Source organism: Panthera uncia (genome assembly GCF_023721935.1).
Source record: "Panthera uncia isolate 11264 chromosome B2 unlocalized genomic scaffold, Puncia_PCG_1.0 HiC_scaffold_24, whole genome shotgun sequence".
NCBI lineage: Eukaryota > Metazoa > Chordata > Mammalia > Carnivora > Felidae > Panthera > Panthera uncia.
Genome location: NW_026057580.1, coordinates 1729510 through 1755385, shown reverse-complemented (window position 1 = coordinate 1755385; position 25876 = coordinate 1729510). Strand labels below are relative to the sequence as shown.

At 48.3% G+C, this 25876-nt stretch overlaps 3 protein-coding genes across 4 annotated transcripts in view; 1 reads left to right on the top strand and 2 right to left on the bottom strand.

The window, feature by feature from the left end:
* Positions 1 to 2864, top strand: part of LOC125938268 (adenylate cyclase type 10-like) — a 56901-nt gene extending 54037 nt beyond the window's left edge. Inside the window, 5 exon segments of the mRNA XM_049653328.1 lie at positions 284 to 402; positions 662 to 779; positions 1196 to 1394; positions 1909 to 2122; positions 2635 to 2864. Coding sequence (XP_049509285.1) covers positions 284 to 402; positions 662 to 779; positions 1196 to 1394; positions 1909 to 2122; positions 2635 to 2702 — 718 coding nt within the window. The 3' untranslated portion in view covers positions 2703 to 2864.
* Positions 2865 to 11539: 8675 nt separating this feature from the next.
* TREML1 (triggering receptor expressed on myeloid cells like 1) lies at positions 11540 to 17095 on the bottom strand. Its single transcript, XM_049653312.1, has 6 exons — positions 16639 to 17095; positions 16110 to 16439; positions 13692 to 13806; positions 13191 to 13276; positions 12657 to 12709; positions 11540 to 12299 (listed from the first exon to the last, which is right to left on the bottom strand). Exons 1-6 carry the CDS (start codon positions 16679 to 16681, stop codon positions 11985 to 11987), a joined length of 942 nt encoding a protein of 313 aa, XP_049509269.1. The 5' UTR covers positions 16682 to 17095; the 3' UTR covers positions 11540 to 11984.
* A 3017-nt stretch (positions 17096 to 20112) lies between these two features.
* Positions 20113 to 25352, bottom strand: TREM2 (triggering receptor expressed on myeloid cells 2). Of its 2 annotated transcripts, XM_049653310.1 has the most exons (5): positions 25196 to 25352; positions 23419 to 23769; positions 21930 to 22020; positions 21033 to 21226; positions 20113 to 20936 (listed from the first exon to the last, which is right to left on the bottom strand). In XM_049653310.1, the coding sequence occupies exons 1-5, from the start codon at positions 25233 to 25235 to the stop codon at positions 20920 to 20922; spliced, it is 693 nt and encodes a 230-aa protein (XP_049509267.1). In that variant the 5' UTR covers positions 25236 to 25352; the 3' UTR covers positions 20113 to 20919. The 2 variants fall into 2 exon arrangements, with proteins under 2 accessions (XP_049509267.1, XP_049509268.1); XM_049653311.1 differs by lacking the exon at positions 21033 to 21226.
* Positions 25353 to 25876: the final 524 nt, after the last annotated feature.

Sequence of the window (25876 nt, the reverse complement as noted above, 5' to 3'; positions counted from 1 at the left end):
CCCCCCCCCCCCCCCCCTCCTCCTCCTCCTCCTACATTTCTCTACAGAGAGGTAGGTAATTGCAGTAGTTCAGGAAAGAACCTGGAAACTGTCTCAGGCATTTTCCCCCACTTCCTTTGCTTAGAGGCAGGTCTGATCTCAGGCACAGACACTTTATATATGAATAGAGCCCAGGTGGGGAAATATAGAGATGTTAGGCTTCTTTGAAGATGTAAGATCCCCTTCTCTCCTGTACCATCCTCCCTACTCTCTAGCTGGTCCCAATAGCTTTGTCTCTTGGCAGATTTGACCTGTGTGTCCATGTGCTGGAGAGCCAGTGGGTGCTCATTTCCCAGGGTCATGATGTCCTTGGCCTGGCCTGCTTCTATTCTGCTTGCTTAGATCTGCTGCTCTATGGAAAAGGTAAATCTTGTGTAGGGCTCTGCTATACTCCTGAAGGATTCAGACCTTGGATATGGCTCTGTGTTTGGAACACAGGTAGTCATGAGCCTGTCCCTTGGGCATGGCCCCTGCTCCAACCCCTGGTTCCTTAACGTCTAGGAATCACATTGTGATTCAGGATGTCTGCATATCAGGTGTTATCCGCTCCCCTGTACATACACCTATACCAGTTCCTACGGTAGATAACTGATCCTCACCTGGTTACCTTCTCTGTCCACAGGATTGCTATGTCGGCCCTTCAGCGAGTGTCTGTGTTTCGTTCAACGCTATGAGCACAGCTGCATTCTGAACTCTCAGAGTAATGTCATGCTGGGGGTCCACTCGTCTCTGGCCATGTGGTAATGTGGGTACCAGAGTCTTACTCAGTGGGACAAGCTAGAAAATTAAGGACATCATGGGGGTCATTTAAGCTACTGCCTTTTACCCCTCCAGGCAGGGCTATTCTGCATCTCTAAACTACTCCTAAAGACCTTTCCCTCTCATCCCTCCCATCTTATAGAGGGGTTCTTCTCGTCCCTTAGCAGGTTCGGGCCTATAGGTTGAGAGCTAAGTTGAAGGTTACATTTAAGTGCTGGGTAACCCACAGTCTCCTTTTAAGTCTCCTTCATGTGAGTCAGCAGCCTTGGCCACTTGCCAGCATCACAGCGCTGAGCACGCAGGGGGTCTTACGGCCTGAAAGAAGTGATGGTTCTGTGAAAGAGCCAAGGTCGGTAAGCAGGGGATCGAGCTGCGAGCTGTGCCTCTTTCCCTCCAGGTTTGCCCAGAACTCTCAGTGGAATCTGTTTGAGCAGCACTTCTCCAAAGCTCACCAGTTGGTGAAAAGAACCAATGCCTCACTGTTTGGTTCACATGGCTTTGTCCGATTCCTAGAGTGCCATGTGCTGATGTTACAAAAAATGCCAGAAGATGTCTTCATGCATACTCTCCCAGAGACTCGCAGCCAAGCCCTCAAGGTACCTGTTTCTCTACTGTCCTTCCCCTGACACCTAAGTTCTAGTTTGATCCTGTGATGCTCTTTCTGATGCCTACATCTCCCACTTCCTCTTCTCCTTGCTGCTTCTGTCTCTTTTTCCTCCTCAAACCCTTTTCTTCCTCCACCTAGGAAGTCTTTCCACATGCCTCATGTACCCTCCCAGATATTCTTGCATATAGGTCAGGACCGGACTCCCTGACTTTCTGCCTTTGCACAGCTACTACCCAGTACCGTTAAGATGTTAACGTTTAGCCCTTCTCCGTGGACCCACTCTGGCTCAGTTTGACATGTCTCTCTTCCGCCCTGCCTTCTGTGTCTAAGCCATTCCAGTTCCCCTGTATCTCAAAACCAACTTTCTGGGCGTGCTGTGCCCTGAGTAACTCCTCCCTGTCCCCCGAGCCCTGAGTGAGTGTGCACTGTCAGAATTCCTGGTGGAGCAGACTGGAGGAAGACACTGCTCATCCTTGAACTCACGGACTTCCCTCTCCTTTCAGTACTTCAAGGAGTTCTTCTCTAGATGTGTGACCTGCCCCGTCTATCACCAGTGGGTCTCTGAGCTTAAAGCCTCTGTAATGAGATCTGGAAAAGGAGAATCCATGTCCTTGACTGACATCATCAGACCTTTTGACACCTGCTTGACCAGGATTTGGATAGAGGGAGAATTCCTGGAGGAAAACAACTCCTTTGGAGGAAATTTAGGAATACAGAGTAAGCATTCCTTCCTGGAACCCTTGTCTGAGAGACGTTACAGTCTCAGATTCTTACAGGCAGTCAAAGTCTGCTCCAAAGTAAGAAGGGAAACGTAACTGTAAGGAGTTAGTCCTTGCTCCACGGGTAATTATCCTCTCATTAGTGCTGGACCCAGCCCAGACAGAGGGGGTTCCGTATATTGTTAAATAATATGAGAGCCTCTCTCAGCCCTTTGTTTCCACATCTGTACCCTCAAGCATTGGAAGTTCCTCCTTGATCTCAGCTTAAACCACTGGGTTGTTTCTGTGGAGGAGCTGGATGGTCACTAAGGGAGAAGGAAGCCTTAGAATTCACAATGTAATATCTATGAAGGTAAATGGTAAGATGTGGGCAAGGAAAAGAGAGGAAGGAATATAGTTCCTTGCCTCAGGGCCCAGCAAATCTCCTCCTTTTCTAGGGCAATGAGTTAGATTTGTAAGCACTGAGGACTTTCTTTGGGTTTGTGATATTCTTTATGTTCCTGCTTTCAGGATTTGACAGAGTGGCTGATGTCAGGGAGAATAAAGATGAAGAAGAAATTCAAGAATGTATATGTTAAAAAAAATCATTTGAAGGGACCATTGTTCTCTTGTATATAACACAAAGAAATGATCCAAGTTCTCCTTTTTAAGATACTGGACAGTATATGTATTAAATACACCAGCCGTTTACACTCACCACTGTCTATATCTTTGTCAAAATAAAAGCCTATGTTTCTGAAGCATGAAATGTAGATCTTTCTTAACTCTTAGCAGTTACTGGCACAACTGAGGCAGAAATTAGAACCAGCAGTCGACTGGACATCTGGGAGGCTCTGGGATGAACTGATTGCTTCTCATGTAAGGCGAGATCCATTAGCAGATGGAAAACTCAGCCCTGATACAGAGGTTGTGGATACTTAAGGCCGGCAATACTAGTGCTTTGATGTTACCCCCTTGGCGCAGACGTGGTAATGAGTTCCTAAAAAGTCAAGGAATCTTTGGAGAGGCCCATATGGCTGTGTACCAACAGAGAAACCCATTTCTCTTTTGCACTGTGTGACTTGGGGATTCTCGTGTGAAACTGAAATTGCCAAAATGTATATGACCCTAGCCCTCCTCTGTTTTATTCTCCCTTTCTAGAGCTGCTGCCTTTGACTTTTGACCTTTATCTGTTTGATGGCCTTTCTTACACAGGGCATTGCCTTCTCACTGATTTTTACACTTTATAACTCAAATCATCTAGTGTTCAGACAGCCTGTTAATTAACGTTATGATAGCTACCATTTATTGTTCACTTACTCTGTGACAAGCATTATACTAAATGCTTGAAATACATTCTTTAAATCTTTTTAGCACCTCTGTGAAGCGAGTATTTTTACTATCCCCATATTACCGATGAAACCGAAGCTTAAGAAGGCCATACTACAGGAAACAGCCACAAAATGGTGGAGCTGGGATTCTAACTCCAATGTGATTCCAGAGTTTCACACTAGGCTATAGAGGCTTCCATGGGACCTAGCCTATGGTAGGCTATCCTGTACCCAATCTTCAATATTCTGTTCAGATGACCATGATCAGAACTGTAAGGACAGGTCAGTGTCTGGGGAAAGGAGCCCTGAACTTGCCATTTAAATCCTGCTATCTTGTCTGTACCTTCCCTGGCCCCTCTCCCCTACTCCCCCTTTTCTCCTTACTCTTGTTGCTCTTCCTCCTCTCCCTCTACTCCCACCCTACTCCTCGTTCCTTTCCTCTCTCTGACCCCTCCTTCCTTTCTCCTTGTCACCCACTTTCCCCCTGTTCTCCTCTCTTCCACTCCTTTAAATTTCTGAGAGGCAGCATAGAGCGGCAGTAAAGAGGCCCTAGAGCCACACAGCCTGTGTTCAGATTCTAGCTCGGATACTTATTAGCTGTGTTACTTTGGGCATAAAATGTATCTTCTTTACGCTTCCTTTTCCCTTTCTGTAAATGAGGATAAAAATAGAACAAAAGAGCATCATTATGAAGACAAAATAAATACAAAGTGCTTAGAACGGTACCTGTCCACAAAGTAAGCGCTCAGTGTCAGCAATTATTATCAGTTTAATTTTTATATGTAAATATAGATTATACATTTACGTGGCCCAGAATTCAAAAGGAACAAAAGTGTCTAACAGTGAAAGTCTTTCCCATTCTTGTCCTCCAGGATCTGTGTCACCACTTCCTTGTGTATCCTTAAAAAATTATTCTGTGCACATGCAAGCAATAGCATATATTTTTTGCTGCACCCTTCTTTCCCACAAATGGTACAAACTAGGCATACTGTGATGCTCCTTCCTTTTTGCCTTGTCTTTTTTTCTCTTGCCATTTGTTGCCCTTTTGGCAATTCTTAAAATGGAGATAGAATTCACCATTTTGAAAGATATACCATCCGGTGGCTCTTAGAATATCACAAAGCTCTGCTACCATCACCACTATGTAATTCCAGAACATTTTCATCACCCCAAAAAGGAACTCTGTGCCATTAGCATTCACTACCCAGTCCCTCTTCCCCCAACCCCTAGTAACCATCTTTCTGTCTCAGTGGATTTGCCTTTTCTGGACATTGTGTATAAATGGAATCATAGTATATGGCCTTTTGTGTCAGACTTCTTCCACTTAGCATTGTCTTTCCAAGGCTCATCCATGTTTAGCATTCGTTTTCATGCTTGGATAGCATTCCATTGTATGGATATGCCACACTTTGTTTACCCATTCACCAGCTAATGGATACCTGGGTTGTTTCCACTTTTTGGCCATTGTGAATCACACCACTATAAGCATTTATGTGCAAGTTTTTGTATGAACATACATTTTCATTTCTCTTTGGGTATATGCCTAGGAATGGAATTGTTGGGTTATGCAGAAACTCTGTGTTTAACTTTTTAAGGAACTGTCAAACTGTTTTCCAAAACGCTGTACCATTTTACATTCCCACCAGCAATGTGTGAAGGTTCCAGTTTTCCACATTCTTGCTTCACCAACACTTGTTCTTGCTTCTCTTAATAAAGGCATATTCTAGTGGGTATGAAGCGGTATCTTGTTGTGGTGTTGATTCGCATTTCCTTTAGGACCACTCATGTCCTTTTTAAAAGTTTATTTATTTTGAGAGAGAGAGGATGAGAGGGGGATCAGAAGAGAGAAAGGGAGAAACGGAATTCCAAGCAGGCCCCGCACTGTCAGTGTGGACCCCTCCACGGGGCTTGAACTCACAAACCCGTGAGATCATGACCTGAACCAAAATCAAGTGTCAGACGTTCAACTGACTGAGCCATCCAGGCCTTCCTTGTTGTGGATCATTTTTACAAGCTTACCGGCCACTTGTTGATCTTCTTGGAGAAATGTCTTTTAGAATCTTCTGCCCATTTTTTATTGGGTTATAATGCCTTTTTATTGTTGAGCTCAGAGTTTTAAATATATATTCTCATACTAGACCCTTATCAGATTTGATTTACACATATTTTCTCTCATTCTGTGAATTGTCTCTTCACTTTCATGACACTATCATTTTGCAGTGCAAAAGTGTTAAGTTTTGATGAAGTCCAGTTTATGTGGGTTATTTTTTTGGTTTTGGTTGCTCATGCTTTAAGTGTTCTCTCTTAGAAATCACAAAGGTTTACTCCTCTGTTTTTTTCCTAAGAGTTTTATATAGTTTTAGCTCTTTTAGGTTTTTGATTCATTTTGATTTCTTTTTTTTTTTTTTTTTGCATATAGTGTGAAGAAATTTTTCAAATCATCCTTTGCCTGTGGATATCTACTCATCTCAACACTTGTTGTTAACAAGACTACTCTTTTCCCCATTTAAATGATACTCTTGGTGATGTATGATTTTGTTAAATGTATGGGTCTACTTCTGAACTCTCAGTTCTGTCCCATTGCTCTCTGTGTCTATCCTTAATGCCAGTACACACAACCTTGATTGTTGTAGCTTTGTAGTAAGTTTTAAAATCAGGAAATGTGAGTCCTCCAACTTTGTTATTTTTTAAGACTGTTTTAGCTGTCCAGGGTCCCTTCCATTTCCATATGACTTAGGATCAGCTTGTCAATTTCTACAAAAAGGACAACTGTAATTTTGATAGGGATCGAGTTGAATCTGTAAATAAATTGGAGGAGAATTGCTAATTTAACAATATTAAATTTTCTGATCCATCAAGATGTCATATCTTTTCCACATATTTAGGTTTTCTTAAATTTCTTTCAATAATGTCTTATAGTTTACAATGTATAGGTCTTAAACTCTTTTGTTAAATTTATGCTTAAATATTTTACTCTTGGTTCTATTCTAATGGAATTGATTTCTTAATTTCATTTTTGAATTTTTCATTGCTAGTGCATAGAAATAAAACTGAGTTTTGTTTATTGATTTTGTATCCTGAAACTGCTGAACTCATCTATTAGATCTATTGTTTTTTTGTGTGGATTCCTTAGGATTTTGTATATATAAGATCATATCATCTGCAAATAGAAATCATTTTACTTCTTCCTTTCCAATATTTCTCCCTTTCCTTTTTATTTCTTTCTCTTGCCTAATTATACTCCTTAGAACCAAAGTATAGTATTGAGTGAAAGGGGCAAGAGTGGACATCTTTGTCTTCTTCTCAATCCTAGGGGCAAACCTTTCAGTTTTTTACCTTTAAGTATGATGTTAGCTGTGAGTTTTTTGGGTTTTGTTTGTTTGTTTGTTTGTTTGTTTGTTTGTAGATGCCCTTTACCAGATTGAAGAAATTCTCTGCTCTTCCTAGTTTGTTGAATATTTGTATCATGATAGGGTGTTGGATTTTGTCAAATGCTTTTTCTGTCATCTGTTGAAAGGATCCTGTGGTTTTGGTCCTTTTTTTCTATTAATATGGTATATCATTGATTTTCATGTATGGAACCAATCTTGCATTCCTGATGTAAATCCCATCTTGTCACAGTGTTACAATCCTTTCTTTGTTGCTGGGCCTGTTTACTAGTATTTTGTTGAGGATTTTTGCATCTACATTCATAGGAGATGTTGGCCAGTAGTTCTCTTATGATCTCTTTGTTTGGCTTTTGCATCAAGGTAAAATTGGTGATTTTACTCATAAAATGAGTTAAGAAGTGTTCCTTTTATTTTTTGGAAGGGTTTGTGAAGGATTGGTTTTAAAACGCATTCAATGTTTGGTAGAGTTCACCAGTGAAACCATCTGGGCCTGGGCTTCTCTTCATGGGAAGCTTTTTGACTATGATTTAAACCTCTTTATTTGTTATAGATATATTGAGACTTAATCTTGAGTCATTTTCAGTGGTTTGTGTCTTCCTAAGAATTTGTCCATTTTGTCTAGGTTATCTATTTTGATAATATACAATTGTCCACAATTTTCCTTTTATAATCCTTCTAAGCTCATAAAGTCAGTAGTTCTCCCTCCAGTTTCATTCCTTATTTAGTAATTTGAGGCTTCTCTTTGTTTTTGGTTTTGTTTTTTGTTTTTTTGGCTAAGTAAGTAACTTTAGCTAAGATTTGTCAATTTTGATCTTTTTAGAGAAACAACACCTGATTTTGTTGATTTTTTTCTTTTTCTGTTCTCCATTTCATTCATTTCTGCCCTGATCTTTATTATTTCCTTCCTTCTGCTCATTTTGGGCTTAATTTTCTCTTCTGTTTCTAGTTTCTTCAGGTAGAAAGTTAGGTTGTTGATTCGAGATCTTTCTTCTTTTTTAAAATAGGGGTTAACCTACAGCCATAAATTTTCCTCTAAGAACTGGTTTTGCTGACTCCCCTAAGTTTTGCTACATCATGTTTTGTATTCATTCATCTTAAAGAATTTATCATTTCTCTTGTGATTTCTTCTTTGACCCATTTGCCATTTAGAAGTGTGTTAATTTCCACATATTTGTGAGTTTCCAAAATTTACTTCTGTAATTTATTTCTAATTTCATTCCATTGTAGTCTGAAAGCATACTTTGTATGATTTCAATCATTTTAAATGTATTGAGAATTTGTTTATTGTCAGATATATGGTCTATACTGGAGAATGTTGTATGTATACTTGGAAGAATATGTATTGTATTTTCCAGGAGTTAGGTGGAGTGTTCTACAGATGTCTGTTAAGTCTAGTTTTTTATAGTATTGTTCATGTCTATTTCCTTGCCAATCTTCACCTACCTACCTTGTTCTATCGGTGGTTGAAAGTGTGATACTGAAATCTACAACTATTACTATTTAATCTACAACTTATTACTTTTAGTTCTGTCAGTTTTGCTTTATGTCTTTTTTTTTTTTAACGTTTATTTATTTTTGAGACAGAGAGAGACAGAGCATGAACGAGGGAGGGTCAGAGAGAAGGAGACACAGAATCGGAAACAGGCTCCAGGCTCTGAGCTGCAGCACAGAGCCCGATGCAGGGCTCGAAACCACGGACCGCGAGATCGTGACCTGAGCCGAAGTCGGACACTTAACCGACTGAGCCACCCAGGCACCCCTCTTTATGTCTTTTGAAATGCTATTATTAGGTACATATGTATTTATAATTGTTATATCTTCTTGATGGGTTGACTTTTTTATCATTATAAAATGTTCTTTTATCTTCATTAATATAGTCACTCCACCTCTCTTTAGCTAGTTTGCATGGTACATGTTTTTCCATCCTTTTACTTTGAACCTACTTATGTTTTTGAATCCAAAGTTTGTCTCTTAGGAAGCATATAATTGGATCATGTGTTTTTAAATACATTCTGTCAATCTCTGGCTTTTAATTGGAGTGTTTAATCTATTTACATTCCATGTAACTACTGATAAGATAGGATTTATGTCTTCCATCTTGTTATTTGTTTTCTACCTGTCTTATATCTTGTTGCCCCTCTCTTCCTCTGCTGTCTTCTGTTATATTAAATACATAATTTTAATTTCATTTTAATTCCCTTGTCATTCTTTTACTATGTTTTTGAGTTTTTTTTTTCCTTGCTCTAGGGATTACAATTAGCATTTTAATTTAAAACAATCTAGTTTACGTGTATACCAGCTTAATTTCAACAATATACAAGACTTTGCTCCTATATAGCCCCATTCCCTCCCCACTCTTACAAATTATAAGTGTTATAAAAGTTACATCTTAATAAATGGTGTGCCTATCAACACAGATGTGTAAGTATTGCATTATGAAGTTGTGTTTTGAATCAGATACAATGTGGAAAAAGCCAATTTTCATAAGGATAGACTCCTTGGGTTGGTGCAGGCATTGGTTTCCAGAGCTCTAACAAGGTTGATTCTGACTATTTTTGCCAGTTTTCTTGTTGCTTTTATGGAAGAGAGAATTTTCTGAGTTCTTAAACCATTTTCTTTTAAATCATTCTCAATGATTTTTTTTTACTTTTAAATTGCATTTCCCTTCGATGAAGTTAAACATCTTTATTGTTTATATTTCCTTTTTTTAGTGAGCTATATGTATATATCCTGTGACCATAACCTATTATTTTAATTGATTTATAAGTGTTCGAGAAATGAGATTTCTGCCTTTGTATGAGTTGCAGAATTTTTCTTCATTTTGTGTTTTGTCTTTGTGTATTGTGCTTGTGTCATGAAGAAAAAGATATCAGTCTTTTCTTAATTTATTTTAATGTGTCAGTTTTAAAGTATCTATGAATTTTTTTATGGCTTCTGAGTTTTGTGTAATAAAGAGCGTTTTCTTCTCTAAGATTATTTTAACTATTCCCCAGTGGTCTTTCAAGTATTTTTTTTAATTAACTTCATCAAAACATAATTTATATAAAAGAAACTGCACCTATTTTAATGGTAGCTTTTGACAAATATATACACCCATGTTACCACTACCACAGTCGTAACAGAGAACATTTCAATCACCCGAAAAAATTATTTCAGGCTTTCTCTATATTCATTCCTCCCACCCTAACCACCACCAGCAGCACAAAATATTCTCATTATTTTTTTTCTTTGTCTTTATATCTGTGATTATTTCCCCCTTGTCATTTCATATTTCATCCTTTTTGAGTAAGTTAGCTAACAGTGTCTTTTATATTTCATTTCAAAGAATAAGCTCTTTTATTTGTGTATTAGTTATATAACTTTTCTCCTTTAAAATGAGCTAGCAATTTGAGTAAGATGCTTAGTTCTTATTGTTGAGGCTATGACTTTTCCTCTGAGAACTCCTTTAGCTGCACTCCAAAGGTTTCTGATATGAAGCAATGGGCTGGTCATGTCACCTGCATTTTCTTTGTTTTCATGTGTTTCTTATGATAAAATATAGAAGATCCGTATTTTCATCTCAGAAGTTACTTTTATAAAGGAGATTTGGGTTGGTATTCATAGACTTCTACCATAAGCAATGATGGAATTCATATATTTCCCCTTCTCCTCTGTTTTCTCTACCAGCCAATGGATCTTAGTATTTTCCTTTGTGTTGTTAAATATACATTTACTTCTGTCAGGCTCCAAAAAGTTCACACTATGTTCAGACCAGGGTTTTTCCCACAGGCCTTCTTTTTAGACTTTATCCTGACCTTCCCCTGTATTCTCTCCCCACCCTGACCACCCCTCCTCCACAGCAGGCAACCCCCCCCCCCCCCCCACCAGCATCTTATCTAGGGAAAGTGAGGGCTTAGTTGATTGGTGGGCAGCTGCTGCCTCCACATGGGATGGAAGTAAATTTAGGTTCTGTCATAGGTTGAGACTATCAGGGGAAGCTCCAAATATCCTGCCAGAGCTCCCTGAAAATAGCATCACTAGACTTCCTCAGCTGGAGCCAGGCCCTGCCTGTCCCCTCTCCTCAGGTACCTATACCGAATTCCGGGCCCCTCCGATGGTGACAACCTCTTTATGCCTAACTCTCCATGATTATAAGAAGATTTGGTTCCCAAGCACCTCATCCTCCCCACCTGTCTCTCATCTCAATATGGGCAAATATTTCCAAATTGAACAGTTTCAGAAGAAATCCTGGCAGAGACCTTAAAGGCCCTTCCACCCCCAGCCTGGACTAGTTTTCATGTACACTTAACAACGGCCACACCTTTACCACTCATTCCCCTTCTTCCCATGCCATGCTTTTTCTCCACCAGGCTCTTCCCAGGCCCCAAATTTCAGGCCAAAGGGAACAGTGCTACCAGATGTCCACCCAGCTGAGAGAGAGCCAGCTCTGATAAAACATGTCTGCAAAGGTCTCTTATCTCCTGGTGCTTGGAAATCCTTTGTGCTGTCAAGGAACAGACTTGGGATTTATTTCAGTTTCTGATCTTACTCCTCAGCTCCATCTTTCCCACCCCATCTGTCCTGAGTCTTAATTTATCATTATCCCCTTCCTCCCATCTTATGTCATCACGTCATAAGGTACCACTTGTTTACAAGGTGCAGAGCAGAAGGCAGAAGAGATTTCTAGACTCAAGCTAATGGATCTGTACTTTCAGGTATCTTGAGAAAGGCAGGAAATACATTCGAAGATGCCTTCTTGGTGCCCCTTGAATCAGACTGCATCCCGGAATTCTGACCAGGAATGAAACCATGCCCTCACTGGCAGGACAGGCAGGAAATCATAGCACAAACTCTGGACTAGAATCTTTAGAGTTCCCAGGCCATGTGAATAGTCAAACTCAGGCCCTTTCTTTCCCCGTCAACTATCAAGAGCTCATATATTATCATTCAGAGTTTATTTACCTCAGTGGTTTAAGGGCAGAGGAACCAGCATGGGGGGTTCATTCCTAGCATATCTCAATCACATATAAGTATCACTTTCCACATCAGAAAAGTCAAGATGTTAGATTAGATCCTAAAGTCCCTAGCTGTTCTGATATACTAAGGATCTAGGGTATGGGCTGGCTGGCTGGATGCATAGAACTCTGGGGATGGTCTCTGTGGTAATAGTATGATGAACAGCTTAGCTGGGTGCCGTTTGGCTAGTCAGTGGATCTTGGGTTGGCTCACAGGTGGCCCCTCCACCCTTGTCCCTTCCAGGAAAGATAACTGTGGCATATGTCACAGGCTTAGAGTACATCAGGACTTTAGGAGGCAGAGGAGGCGATGAGGATTGGGCTGGGGATGGAGAGTCCTCTGATGGGGGATCAAAAGGTAGGCTGCTATAGGTGGTATTGTCAAAGGAAGGTGGCGAGTCGAGCCTAGCATACGGTATGTCCGATGGAAAATCAACTCCAAGGCCAGAGTCACTGATGTGGTGGACCACTGAGGAGGAGGCCTGTAACAAAAGCAGACAAATGAGGCAGAGAGTATGCCTTCTTCTGCCCCAGTTCCCTCTGCGGGGAAGTCCAGGACCACACTGGATCTGTCTCTCAAATCCTGAGGATGTCAGTGGGCAAGAAGGCTTCACTTTGAAGATTTTCAAGCCCCAAGTTTCTCCCCAAATCTGGGAGGGTGAAATACCAAGGTAGGAAGGCAGAAGACCACTGGCACCAAGTTCACAGCATTAAGGAAGAGGGTTTGGACTCTGACTGGGTCCCAGTCTTTCACCACCCCCTCATCCTGGGACCTCTCAGCGAGCCGTGCAGACGGAAGGTCTGCGGAATTTGGCTGGGGGCCCACAGATGCCTCTTACCTTGCCTGAAACTCTGCTGCTCTGAGATTGGCCACAGACACCAAGCCTGGTCCCTGGGAGGACAGAGGACGGCAGCACAGTCTCCTTCCTGTATTGGCTCAGTGCCCATTCCTCACTCCCTTCAGAAGCCTCTTTCCTAGTCCAGACTCTCCAGTCTACTCCCACGGGACACCAGCTACACCCCGGCCTGCCAGGAGACCCCACCCACCCACTTACTGCTTCCAGCTTCCTCCAACCCACCTCAACATTCAGCCAGTCTCCTGAGACCCTTCCCCCACCATCTCCAGTCACCTGTCTCTATTCCACTGGTCCACCCTGTCCAATTCCTGTCTGTCCCCAGGCTGGCTCTCACTGAGTCTCCTTCCTCCCATCCACCCCTCAACTGGGGACTTCTAGGGCCTGGGGGCCCCCCTAAAGCCCAGACAAGCCCATCTATAGGGGAAGCAGAACTAGACTCCCGACATTGTCTACAAGACTGGCTGGTTCAGGACCAGCAGGGGCTGTGCTGGGGTGTGTAGGTAGACTGCTACCTACCTTTCCTTTTGGCCATCACAGCGAATAGCACGGCTGCTGCCACCAGCAAGCCCAGCAGGAGCGCAGCGCCCCAGATCAAGGGGATGCTGAAGGATACAAAGGGATAGGGGAGCTTAAGCCTGAACTTGGCAGGAAGCTGCTCACCAGGAGCCCCGGAGCGGTAGCAGAAAGGTGCAATTCTCGGTGAGCCATGGTTTGGAGAAGAGGATTTGGGGGTGGAATTAGGAGGGCAGGCATAGGCAGGGCAGAAGAGAAACACATTTTCAGGTTATCCTGGCTGGAGACCCACGGGCATAAAGGGGCCATTGCTGAACTGGGGGTGGGGGGGAGGTGGGACAGGAGGGTCTGCCTGACCTCCTGCCTGATCAGAAGTTCTCCAGAGGTGGAAGGAACTGTGAGGTTTCCCTTTGAGTTAGCCTGGGGCTCTGAATAAGCCTTTCCCACCCTTTCCCACCACCAGCCTTTTCCCGGACCCTGAATACAGCTCTTCTCAGTCAGTACCTCTTCTCATCCTGGCTGGGTTCCAAAGGGCTGGCACTGCCCACGATGTCTGAGAAGGGGCCGTCAGCCAGACTCCCAACCTTATAGTTCTCTTCCTCCTCTTTCGGGGTAGGAGCTGAGTCAGAAGGAAACAGTCATGAGCACATACCCAGTGTGGATAGGGTCACGGGCCTGTTGAGGTCCAAGGGACTGGGGGAGGGGGGCCGAGGAAGGAGAGGTTCCAAGCAAGAAACACAAATGGGGGCTTGGCATATTCCTTAGGGGCCCTCATTCTGGAGATCAGAGGTGGATTCTTTCTGTCTTTACCCAGTTGTGATGGGACCCTCTTGCCCCTCCACCACCAACTGTTGCCCCTGCTTTCCTTCTTCACCTGCTGGCCTCTCCCTGGCCTCTCGGGCTGCTCAGCCTATGCGGAACCACACACTGGGTAATCTGCGCCCACCTCCCCACCCCACCGCAGCATAGGCTCTCCACTCTATCCCGCAGTGACAACCCTGCTCCTGTCGCTCATCCACAGGTCTCTAAAGGGGCATAGCCCGCTAGACTTCTCTACCTACCTGCAACCATGTGACCCCCTGCAAGCCGGGCGGGGGGGGGGGGGGGCGGGGCAACCCAAGCTCTGCCCTCAGGATCTAAAGAACTCTAGGGTCACCCCTAATGTGAAACAATGCCAAGGGACCCTTGCTCAGACCCTTGCTCAGACCCCCAGACTCAGTTTTGTGACAAGGCTTCTACTGTCCCTACACCACTGTGCTCAACCTCTCTGGTTGTCAGACTCAGGCCTGGTTTCTCTGGGCCGGATGATCTGTCTTGGGAACCTGGCCAGTCCTTCTAGACTCTCAGCAGGTGTGGTCTTCCTTCTTCTCAGAGGCTCACCATCCCCACCCCACCCCCACCCCCACCAAGCCAAACCAGGATCTGGAGATGCTGTGTCTCCCATCTTCCTGCATGCGTCCTGCCCACCTAGTGCCATTTAAGCCACCCACACCCTCCCTGAAAGCCATGCTCCACCAGCCAGCCCTGAGCATCCACACGCTACAGCTGTCGGGTCCCCAGCACCTGCCCCTCTCCCCAGTGCATCTTGTCCTACAGGCTTGAGTTACCAGACCTTACGGTGCCAAGGAAGGAGGAGGACAGGAGAAGACTAGGACCAACAGTCCTTTACAATGTACACTTTACAATGTAAAGTAATAATCATGGACCGGAGATGAGAGGGATTCTAAGGACACCTTAGTCCGTCCTCATAAGTAACAAGTGGGGAAAAAAACCACGAGCAGGGAAAGTGCCTTTCTTCATTTCCTTATTTGGGGCTTGGGCACAAATTACTTGAGAAAGGAAGCCGTGAAGGCAAAAAAGACATCATCATTCCTAAGAGAAAGGTAGAGCAGGCTCCATTTCAGCAGGAAGCTGGCCGTTTTCCCTCCAAAACATTGTTTTTGTTTTACGACATCCAATTTCTCTGGAAAATTCTTTCTCCTACTTTAAAATTTTCTTTTAATAAATGCTCAGACGTTAGAAAGTTGTCGGCTGGGAGAGAAAACCACAGCCTATATAAAAGTACTTTCTCTCCCGAGGATAGGGGTTGACAACCCTGGAGGGACCAGGAGTGACACTTTTCTCATGGGTAAAACTAAAGGAGTTGAAGTAATCCAGGTACCGAATGTACCTGCATGTAGGTGAGGCGCATCCTAGATGCTCTGTGAAGACATAAAATTCAATAAAATCCGAATTCAGTCATTTTAAGCCATCAAACCCATTAGAGCAGGAGTAATAAACTGGGAGGTTTAAAGAACAAATTCCAGTTGATAAATGCCCAAATTAAAACTTTGCTTAAGGGGTGCCTGGGTGGCTCAGTCAGTTAAGCGCCCGCCTTAGGCTCATAGCATGATCTCACAGTTTGTGGGTTTGAGCCTCGCGTCCGGCTCTGCGCTGATAGCTCGGATCCCGGAGCCTGCTTCCGATTCCGTGTCTCCCTCTCTCTCTGCCTCTCGACCCTGTTCACGCTCTGTCACTCTCTCTCTCTCTCTCTCTCTCTCTCAAAAATAAATAAACATTTTAAAAATTAAAAAAAAAAAAACAACTTTGTTTAAAACCTTTCTAAGAGAAAAAAAAAAAAAGCATCAAGTATGTTGAAAATGCGGGATGAGGCGGGCCAAGACCATGGGTGAGGACATGCCTTTCAGCCGGGGGAAACCCCCGCTAGAGCAGGAGGGGGAAGGGACCCACCGTCTGGCTCCTTTATCTCTGACTGCTCACCCAGTTCTGCTTCCGCTCCCCGGGGTGCTGTCAAAACTCTCTCCTTCCAATTCCCAGCCCCGCCCCCTTCCCCCCTCCCCCGCCCCCAAGGGCCCCATTCCCCAAGGACGGAGAGCAGCAGGTGGGGCGGGGAGGGGCAATGGCCAGCCTAGAATGACTCACCTGGAGGGAGCACAACCAGGGCCACCCTGTGCAACGTCTGGGTCCCCGCCGCCCCCTCCACCACGCAGCCGTACTCGCCGGTGTCCTCCTCCCGCAGGGTAATCATCTCCACCTGGAGCAGGCCACCCCCCAGGTCCGTGAGAAACATGCGCCTGCCCGCCGGGGCTCCGCGATCCACAGCCGAGGACACCAGGGGCTGGCACCCATCGGGCAGGAACCGGCACCACACCTTCCGAGCCTTGACGTCCTGGAGCCGGTAGTGGCACTGCACCAGAATGGAGCCCCCCACGGGGGCCTGCAGCACTTCCGGGAAGCTGGTGGAGGCCTGGCCTGGGGAAGGAAGGGATGTGGTTATGCGGGGCAGGAGCCCGGGGAACTTTCCAGCCCACCCACTTGCCACAGGGGCACAGGGGCCTAGAGGTCCCCCTTCAGGGCCCTACATATATGCTGCTGGTGCCACCATGATGTCAATTATTCCTGGGCACCAAGCGGAGCCCATGGGGCCCAGAGCCCACCCGCATCACCTTACCTGCCAGTCCCACCAGCAACAGCATGAGCAGGTTGGGGCCCATGGTGGGTCAGGGAGATGTCAGCTCTGCGGCTGGCCTGGCCACTGACGCAGCATTCCCCAGGGAGCAGGAAACATCTGCCTTGGACAGTCACGTGGGGCTCTCAGCCGCCATGGGGTGGGAGGCGGACACTGGGGGCCCCTCCACCGGTGGGGATAAGGCGCCTTTCCAAAGCCTGGCTGCTTCCGGGCTTGGGAAGAGACCCTGAGAGGAGGCAGGGGTGGGTGAGGCAGGGTGAGAAGAAGCCCAAGGACAGGCGGGACCTGGGATCCTGGTGCCCAGCTAAGGGATGAGGTGACAGGAGGATGGTGGAAACTGGGAAGCAGGGGAGGCAGATGATCCTCAGGGTCTTCCAGAAATAGAATCTGAGGATGCAGAGCTGTGAAGGAGGAAGGTGAAGGGCCATTTGGGTTCTAAATTCTGTAAGGAATGCACCGGCCAAGCCCTCAGGGGACTGTCCAGTCCTGCCACACGACCTCACACCCAGAGACCCCACCCTGGTGGCGCCCTGGATGGGACCGGCCTTCATTTACTGTGCTGGGTGCCCTCCAGCCCCTGCTGGTGTGGACACACGCTCTCCAGCTCTGGCAACTGCATCAACCCTTTGATAATTATGCTCCATTTTCTTCTTTCCCCCTGTTTTCTGGAACCCCTTAATGAGTTGGATATTGAACCTCATGTATTCATCCCCTTTGCACAACTTTTCTCTCTCCTTTCCCATCATTTCGTCCATTGCGTTCTGATTTCCAGAAGGTACCCTCATCTTTTTCTCTCATCCCTTTTACACTTTTATGCCTTGGCATTTTCACTTTACAAGATTTCTTATTCTCCAAACTTTTTTTACAGCATATTATTTTTGTTTCACGAATGCACTATCCTCTCTGTGGGGAGATCATTCTCCATGGATATTTTCACGTTTCTGTGTGGTCTGGGCACTGATCAAGCTTTGTTCGACGGTCATCAAATAGCAAGCATGCTTTGGAAGCTAGAGAGAGGGTACCAGCTCCTGAGGGATTTGCTTATACCCCCACCCCCTTCCCTAGAGAAGATCTCTTTACCTTCCAGAGTAAAGGTACCTAACATCTATCTATCTATCTATCTATCTATCTATCTATCTATCTACCAGTCTATCTGTCTATCTATCTATGTATCTATCTATCAGTCTATCTATCTATCTATCTATCTATCTATCTATCTATCTACCAGTCTATCTACCTGTCTATCTATCTATCTATCTATCTATCTATCTCTCTATTAGTCTATCTATCTATCTATCTGTCTATCTAGCTAGCTATCAGTCTGTCTATCAGTCTCTCTATGTATCTATCTACTATCTGTCTCTCCAGAGAGGAAGATGGGCCGATGTGCCAGATGCCATGTGTAAACTCCAAGCCTCATAATTTGGGGTTCCTTTGCCGTGACAGGAACCCACTGCCCGCACAGGAAACATCTGGCCCCCATTCATGTCCCCCTGTGCAGAACTGGGGTGTGGGGACCCTGCACAGAACGTGGACGATACACCTCCTGATCTGGGACTCCAGGGGGAGCACTGGTGCTCAGAGAGACAAAGGCAGGTAAGGTGAGGATGTCTGGAAGGGGCAGCCAGCGCCTGACCTAGACATCACACCTAGAAAGGGGCTAAAGAAACTACCCTCCCTCCTTCCTCTCCCCTCCCTTCTCTGCTCCTTCCCTCTCTCTGCTCTCTCCTTCCTTCAGGAACAAGGAAGTTGCCGATGGGAACTGGGAACAGGAGCCTGAGAAAGCCAGACAGTGCGTTAAGCTGGAAGTGGTGAGAGGGTGACCAGTTGTCCCGTCTGCCCAGACTTCGGAGTTTTCCTGGGAGACATGGGTCTTTGGTGATACACTAGCAAAGTCTTGGGCAAACCAGATGGGTGGGTCAGCCTCGTGGGTGATGTGGAAATGCTTATATCTGTCCTGCCAGTACGTATCAGGCTTTCTTTGATTTCCTTGCGGGTAAGTCATTACACTAACAGTCCACAGAAGTATTGTGAAGCGAGACCTGTCCTCAGTATTTGACTGAGTGCCTAAAATGGTCCACCGCTGGGTACAAAGGACAGAGGTGACCAGGCAGGATGCTGGCCTCAGGGAGGTGGGCATTAGAGAAGAGGGAGGAAGCCAATGTTTATTCGGGACCTATTCTGCACCAGACATCGGCCCTGGGACTTTCACTAATGGTATTTCTTTCAACCTCACAAAACTTCAGCAAAGCAGTGTTGCTCGTTTGTTTGTTTTTTGTTTGTTTGATTGATTGATTTCAGAGGAGGGGGAAGGGGTAAAGAGAGAGGGAGACGGAGAATCTTAAGCAGGCTCCATGCCCAGCACAGAGCCCAATGTGGGCCTCAATGTCATGACCGTGAGATCATGACCTGAGCCGAAATCAAGAGCCAGGCACTTCACTGACCGAGCCACCCAGGTGCCCCTGTTCTGTGTTTTTATTAGGTGAGGACCCTGAGGCTCAGAGGAGTTTCTTAGTAGGAGGCAAAGTACCTGATCCCCCCTTCAGTCCAGTGTGCACCCCAGAGAGTCCAAGGCAGGGGATCCCAGTGGTGATCCAAGTCCCCAGGGGGACGTCTCCAATGTGGGGGAGGAAGAAAGAGAAAAGGCCAAGCTCCCAAGAACAGGGGAACTGCAGACACGTTCTCGTGCCAGGGTTGGGGGAGCCGCGCATCTTGGCCGCTAGACAGTGCCTCGGGTCTGCGGGAAGGAGACTGGTGCCTGGGACACGATGAGAAAGCTTCACATGCGGCTGAGTCTAAGGGCCTGGGACACACAGCCCGGCCCAGCATCTGCGGGGAGTGAGCCAAGCAGGGCTGGGCAAGACTGGCTCCGGGGAGTGATGTGTGCACATGAGGCTGGGCACGAGGGCTGCATCGGGGGTCCTTCCCAACGATCCGAAAGCCCACGGTGGGGGGCAAAGCTGCCACTTGTGGCCATGGCCACAGAGGGTCCCAGGCTTCCACCTCCCAGAGGCCCAGGACAGAAAGCCTGAGGATGGGCTCCTCCCCCCACAGCCCTCCCTGGGCAAGTCTGCGTCCCCACTCCCCTCACTTGGGCCACAGTGGTGTGTGTGTGCCCGGGGAGAGATGAGTCCCTCTGGCCTGGTCCTCTCCCCCTGATGTGGTTCTCCTGCACAGGTTCCTTCTGTTGCCCTCTAAATTACATCATCCCTGTCCCTTGTGCACCCCCAGTGCTCCTAGCCCGGCTTCACTGGTCGTTTCCTCCTGGGCACTTTTGCCCTTCAGCATACCATCTGGCTGACTGACTTGTGTCTGTCTCCCTCCCCTCCCCCAGGTCCGGGGACCTTGTGTGAGCAGGAATCTTTGCCTGTTTGGTTCTCGCTTGTCTCCAGCGCTCAGAATGGTACCTGGCGCAGAACATATCCATTTTCTCATGAAATAAATGAGTAGGATGGAGCTAGAGGGAAGGGCAACGTGAACACGAAGTGAAATTTGCACTTCCAGGCTCTACTGGGGACTTGGGGTGACATCTTTCCCTCGAGAGCCTCAGTTTCCCTTCTGTGCAGTGAGGGGCTCAGAGCAGTAGTTCCCGGCTCTGGTATGCTGCACTCCATGAGGCCAGCCGTGGGTGTTCCCCTGGAGGGGAAGTAACACGCTGAAAGCAGAGGTCTGGGGAAGGGAGTCGATGAGTCAGCTGGGCGTTATATGGACTGATGGTTGGGGGAGGTGGGCCGCAATAATCCTCGGGAACTGACAGGTGGGAGGCAAATGGAGGAGAGGGGCAGCAGCCTGGATGCTAGAGAAATCCCAGACGAGGAGGCAGGATCCAGCAATTAGATCTAGGGAAGGGAGCGAGGAAAAGCAAAAGATGGGCAGTTTGGAGGCGGGGAGAACAGAGAGACGCGGTAGCCTAAGACCCAAGTCCCCAAGGAGGCAGACCTCTTGACTTTTCCTCGTCCAGATTCATTCTCCTAGCCTGGTAGCCAAAGAGAAGTCTTGGATTTATTTGTGAGAGTGTTTAATAACCAATGCCTACAAGTTGGTGAATGTCCTTCCCACTTCCCAGGTGTGCCCGCACACACACACACACACACACACACACACACACCTCTGTTTCCAGGGGCCAGGGGAAGCAGGGTATGGGCAGGGTGACCTTTCGCCAAAGCAGAACCATGAGTCTTGGTGGCTGAGGGGCAGGTGTGCAGGCCGGGATGGTCCCAGCAGACCTCTCCCGGGGCCTCTCTTCCCATGCCGGGTCTTCTCTCACGTGTCTCTCTGCCCTGCAACCGACCGCGTGCTCACACAGCCCCTCTGAGCCCCACCTCGCCACCCCTGCCCAGTCCACCCCCATCCACCACTGCGCTCTGGAAGCTCACCTGTTAGGGTCTGGAGCTGGTAACCTGGGTCACGGCTGCAGTCCAGCCCATCGGCCCGGGGCGTCCCCAGTTTCTGCCCATGCCAGGCCACAGCCCAGAGAGCACTGGCTGCTAAAAGCTTGCCCAGAAACATGCAGGCCAGGAGGAAAAGGATGGGAGTGGGTGGAAAGGGGATATCCTCTTCTGAGAGACCCCTTGAAGACACAAGGAGGACATGAGGGAGACCTTGGGGTGGCCTACACACTGGAGTCTGCCCACCGAGAAGGACCGGGGAGATACCAGGTGCTTTCAGGGGCCTAGAATATCTCCCCACCCAGCACCATCCCTGGGATGAGGCTTGAGGGAGCCTGTAGTCAGGAGACCTGAGTTCTAGGTACGGATCTACCTGCTGAGTGCGTTTAAACACATCACCTTCCCTTGCTGGGCAGTTTCCTGCTGTGCATAATGGTATAGTCTGGGGTGTGTGTGTGTGTGTGTGTGTGTGCGCACATGTGCACTCCATGGTTATACTAACAGTATTTTAACACCAGTACACGGGAATGAACCAATCAGAGCTGATCCTACCAAAGGAGCAGGTATGGGAGTGGGGTCCCAGTTTTGTCCTAAAACCCTTATTATTGCTGAATTGTGGGGATGTCCAAGGGTGGCCAGGGAAGGGATGGGAGGCTGACCATTCAGGAGTCTTGGAGCAGCAGCTATGTATAAAAAAAGAATTTCAGCATGTTAACAACGGGCAGGGCCACACCAACACGTAATGGCTGGTCGGAGGGGTGTTCAGACAGATCATCTCCAGGCCCATTTTCATGCTCTAATTGCCTTGGGATTGGTAGCTCTAGGACCCCAGCCCCCATCCCATGCCTGGGCTCTGCAGGGTGGAAGTCTGCCCCACCTCTGTACCTGGACATGCTGCGTTCCACCTGGGCATCCTCGAAGCTCTTGGACTCTTCAGGGATCCAGAGACCTCCAGGGTCCAGGTGATCAAGGGGGTCTGTGGGAGACAGAGCCTATGAGCTTCTAGCCCCTCCTCCTTGAGGCAGCCAGTCACAGTGGGGAGCACCCATCTGGATGCCACGAGGCCCCCTAGGCTCTGGCCTGGAGCAGATCAGGTCATTAACCTCTCTGAGCCTCGGTCTCCTCACCTGTTAAGTGGGGTGATAGTGTTGCAGGGTTCAGTGAGATCATCCTGTATGGCTAAGTGCCGAAACTACAACCCCCCCCCCCCCCCCCAGCACACAGGGTCTTTGGGAAGGTCAAATGGATGAATGGATGTATTTGAAAGTTCTGTGTGAACTGTCAAGCTGTCTACACCAGCCATGGAGTATTATTATAATAATGTTATTTTCCTGCCACCCTCTTGGGAGTTGGCTGAGGCTTAGGCCCTAATAGGGCTGAAAATCTGTGTCTCCTTGGCCCCTACTGCCACCTCTGCATGTAAAAAAGTGGTGGCCATGGGGTTTGGGTCTAGGGCAAACCGTCTCCCCTCCCCTCCCCACCTTAGACCTTCGATGAATGGCTCATTTCCGTCATAAGGGGCCATGTGGTAGGGGAGGATTTGAGAAGAGGGAGAGTCAGAAAGGGGACACGAACCCCCAGATTTGTTCTCCTTTGGGATACATAGTGTTCTGGAGACCCAGGCAGAAGGCTTTCCTGGAGGGCATCGTGTGCAAAGCCTGGGGCGGGGGGGGGACCTCCACTGCCACCCTGTGTCACCTGGCATGAGGATCCCAGGTCTGCAGGGTGGAAGTCAGCAGCAGGAGGCTGGGGTGTGGGCTGTCACTTACCCCCAAGCATTTTTAACTCTGTCGCCTCACTGATACTCCCTGGGAGCCCTGTGGGGGCAGCGGGACAAACATCATCATCTCCATTTAAAGATAAGGAAATGGAGGCCTGGAGAGATGAAGCACATCACCCGGGGTCACAGGCAGTGTCCCTTCGTAGGGCTTGTTTTCTGTACCAGGTCAGTGCTTGATTTATGTTTTCAGGTCCTTTGGATAATTGGGTGAGGGAGTAAACGAACCTCCCACCACTCACTCCTTAAGGACCACTGTACAGTGCTCACATCCCAACTGGATGCCGAATGGATAAAGCTATGGGGACAGGCAGGAGTGCAAGCAGCTCACTGGGTGCCTTGTGCAAATTAGAGCCCAGAATCCTTCCTGTAAGCGATGCAGGGAGTGCAGCCTGGAGCGGGGCGCCAGGGCTGGAGTGCGGTCCCCTTGCGCAGTGAGTAACCTGCACGACCATCCACAGGGGCCCTCAAGTGGGAGGGCAAGATCTGCACCGTGGGTTTCCCCAGGGTGGTCGAGAGGGCGGTCCTGTGCCCAGACCTTGGAGACACAGTCCCAGCCCAGGGGTGGCCTAGAGGTGCAGTCAGCCACCCACTCACCGGCCAGCACCTCCACCAGGACCTTCCTGAGGGTGTCGGCCTCATCACCATAGAGACTCTGGCACTGGTAGAGGCCGGCGTCATGGGCTTGAAGATTCCGCAGCGTAATGGTGAGTGTGCCCCCCAGGGCATCATCCACAATGGCCGTGCTCCCATTCCACCTCTTCAGGAAAGACAGCAGCCACGAGCGGTGGGTGCTGACGACCCGCTGGCACGTGCCCTCTTCATCCAGCTGGCGGCACCAGGCTTTGCGTCTGCCCCAGTGCTTCAAGGAGTTGTAGGGGCAGGAGACCTGCAGGGACCGGCCTGCCATGCCCTGGAATACGGTGGTGTTGTGGGCTCGGGACAGCTCTGGGGAGGAGACATTCACTCACTCTTCGCTCATTCACCAAACGTTTATTGAACACCTACTGTGCGCAGTGAACAAGGAGACAGAAGTCTTGCCCTTAAGGAGCTCAGCTTCCTGTATAAGTTGGGAGAAGGTGCACAGTCCACCATGAAACCCAGGTCCCCAGTCCGGCTTTAACACCGTTGGACTTGCTGGGCATTTTTAAAGAACTGTCCCTCTCTGGACCTATTTCCAGAGACGTTGGCCTTGAAGTTCCCTCCGGTTCTCTTCCGCCCATTTTATCCCTATCACATGGGACCAAGACCTCTCCTCCAGGCTCTCCGTCTCAAGGGAGCGGGGCCAGTGGCCCCCTCGGGTCTGGGCTGGATACCCACCTCCCTGCCCTGGCCATTCGTGCTCACTCTGCAGTGGCCCACGCGGGCCCTGGCTCTGCCATCTCCTCCTTCTGACCTTCAGTTCCCAGCTTCCCTATTTCTGTGGCTTTGTTCCCCTTTCAGGAGAGACTCATCTCAGAGCTATTTTGGGGGGAGACATGAGGCTGCTATTTTGGAGACCCGTCTTGGGGTGGGGGAGATAGGCTTAAAGCGTGGTCTATTGCCAGGGCAGGGGCTGCAGGGGGTATCGTGCGGAGCCCTCTGCCTCGACTTCCCCTTTTTTGGTCCTCCCTTACCCCATCTGCAACCATATGGCAAAAGAGACTTGGAAGACAAGATTAGGGGGCAGGTGGCCTGCCTTTTGAAGCAGAGAGACCTGAGGGAAGAGGGAGGGGGCATCCCTCTGCCTCCAGGCAGCCCCCCATCATCCCCCACACCACTCCCCACTAAGAAGCCTCAGGAGCAGGGCTCGACTGGGACAGCCTCTCTGCTCACCATGTTTGCCTGTTGCCCTAGGGGAGCAAGAGGCACCTTACCCCAATGAAAAGAGGTAGTTGTGTGCAAGAACCTGGGGTGTCAGCCCCCCATCTCCCTTCCAGGCCTGAGGACAAGAGGACCTTCACGTCAGCACAAGATGTACATCCTCAGCTACGGGTTGTTTTCCTCCTCTCTTTCTTCCCTCCCACCCTGCCATTCCTCCGGGGCCAGTGGTGCCTCATCTTCGGGGCTCTTACCGGTGCCCCCCCAAACTTCCCCCAACTGCTACCTAGTGCCTGAGGTACCACCATCAGAATTCCTTCCTTTTCTTTGTGGCCAGAATCCAGCAGCCCCTCAGACTCCCACGTGCATGAAGAGTCAGACAGTGGGTTCTCCTCCCAGGGAGGGAGGGAGAGTATAAAGAATGCGGGGTGAGTGGGGAAAAGCGGGGTGCAGACCATGCCGAGGACGTCAGCCGCCTTTATAGTTGGGCCCAGGGCTGCCCGCCCCCCCCCCCCCTGGATACTCAAGAAGGGGAAGGAGAGAAGGCCTGGCCAGCGGCAAGACGGGCTCCTACCTGTGACGGCCACCAGGATGAGCAGGCGGAGAGGCTCCATGTCAGGCTTCCCTGGTGGAAGGCAGACACAGGGGACCTTGTGCAAGATCTCGTCTTTCCCTTGAAGTGCGGAAAGGAGAGGGGCAGGCGCATCGAGTGCTGCCCACAGGAACTGGGCTTTTAGGGATTGAGAAATAGTCAGGACTGGGGTCTGGTTTTATGATTCAGGGAGGGGGTGTGGGGTGGGGGAGGAAGGGAGAGGAGGGGCCAGTCACTGCTGCCCAGGAGGCAGTGGGAGGCTGAGGATCCCAGACCTCTGAGAGGCCAGCCTGCCCCACTGCCCGTCCCAGCCAGGGGGACCCCACATGGCAGGGGCTGGACAGTGTCCAAGGCTGTGGAGCCCAGCCCAGGGATCACAGTCCCCACTGCTGTGTCCAGACCCTGCTCCAGCTTCAGTGCCTATCACACTCTTGCTGCAGCCTTGCAAGGACCAGGGGCCAGCTGGACCCTCATCTGGGGCCTCCTAGTCCTTCCCTCCAGGCCAGCATCCCTGTAGTGTAGGTAGACTTCAAGTCCTCCTTCCTCACTGCCTGTGTGTGCAACCACACCCCCCCCCACAACCTCTCTGTATCTCAGTCCTTACATCTGTATAGTGGGAATAAGAATAGTGTGTAAGGTTATTGGGAGGATAACATGGATTTC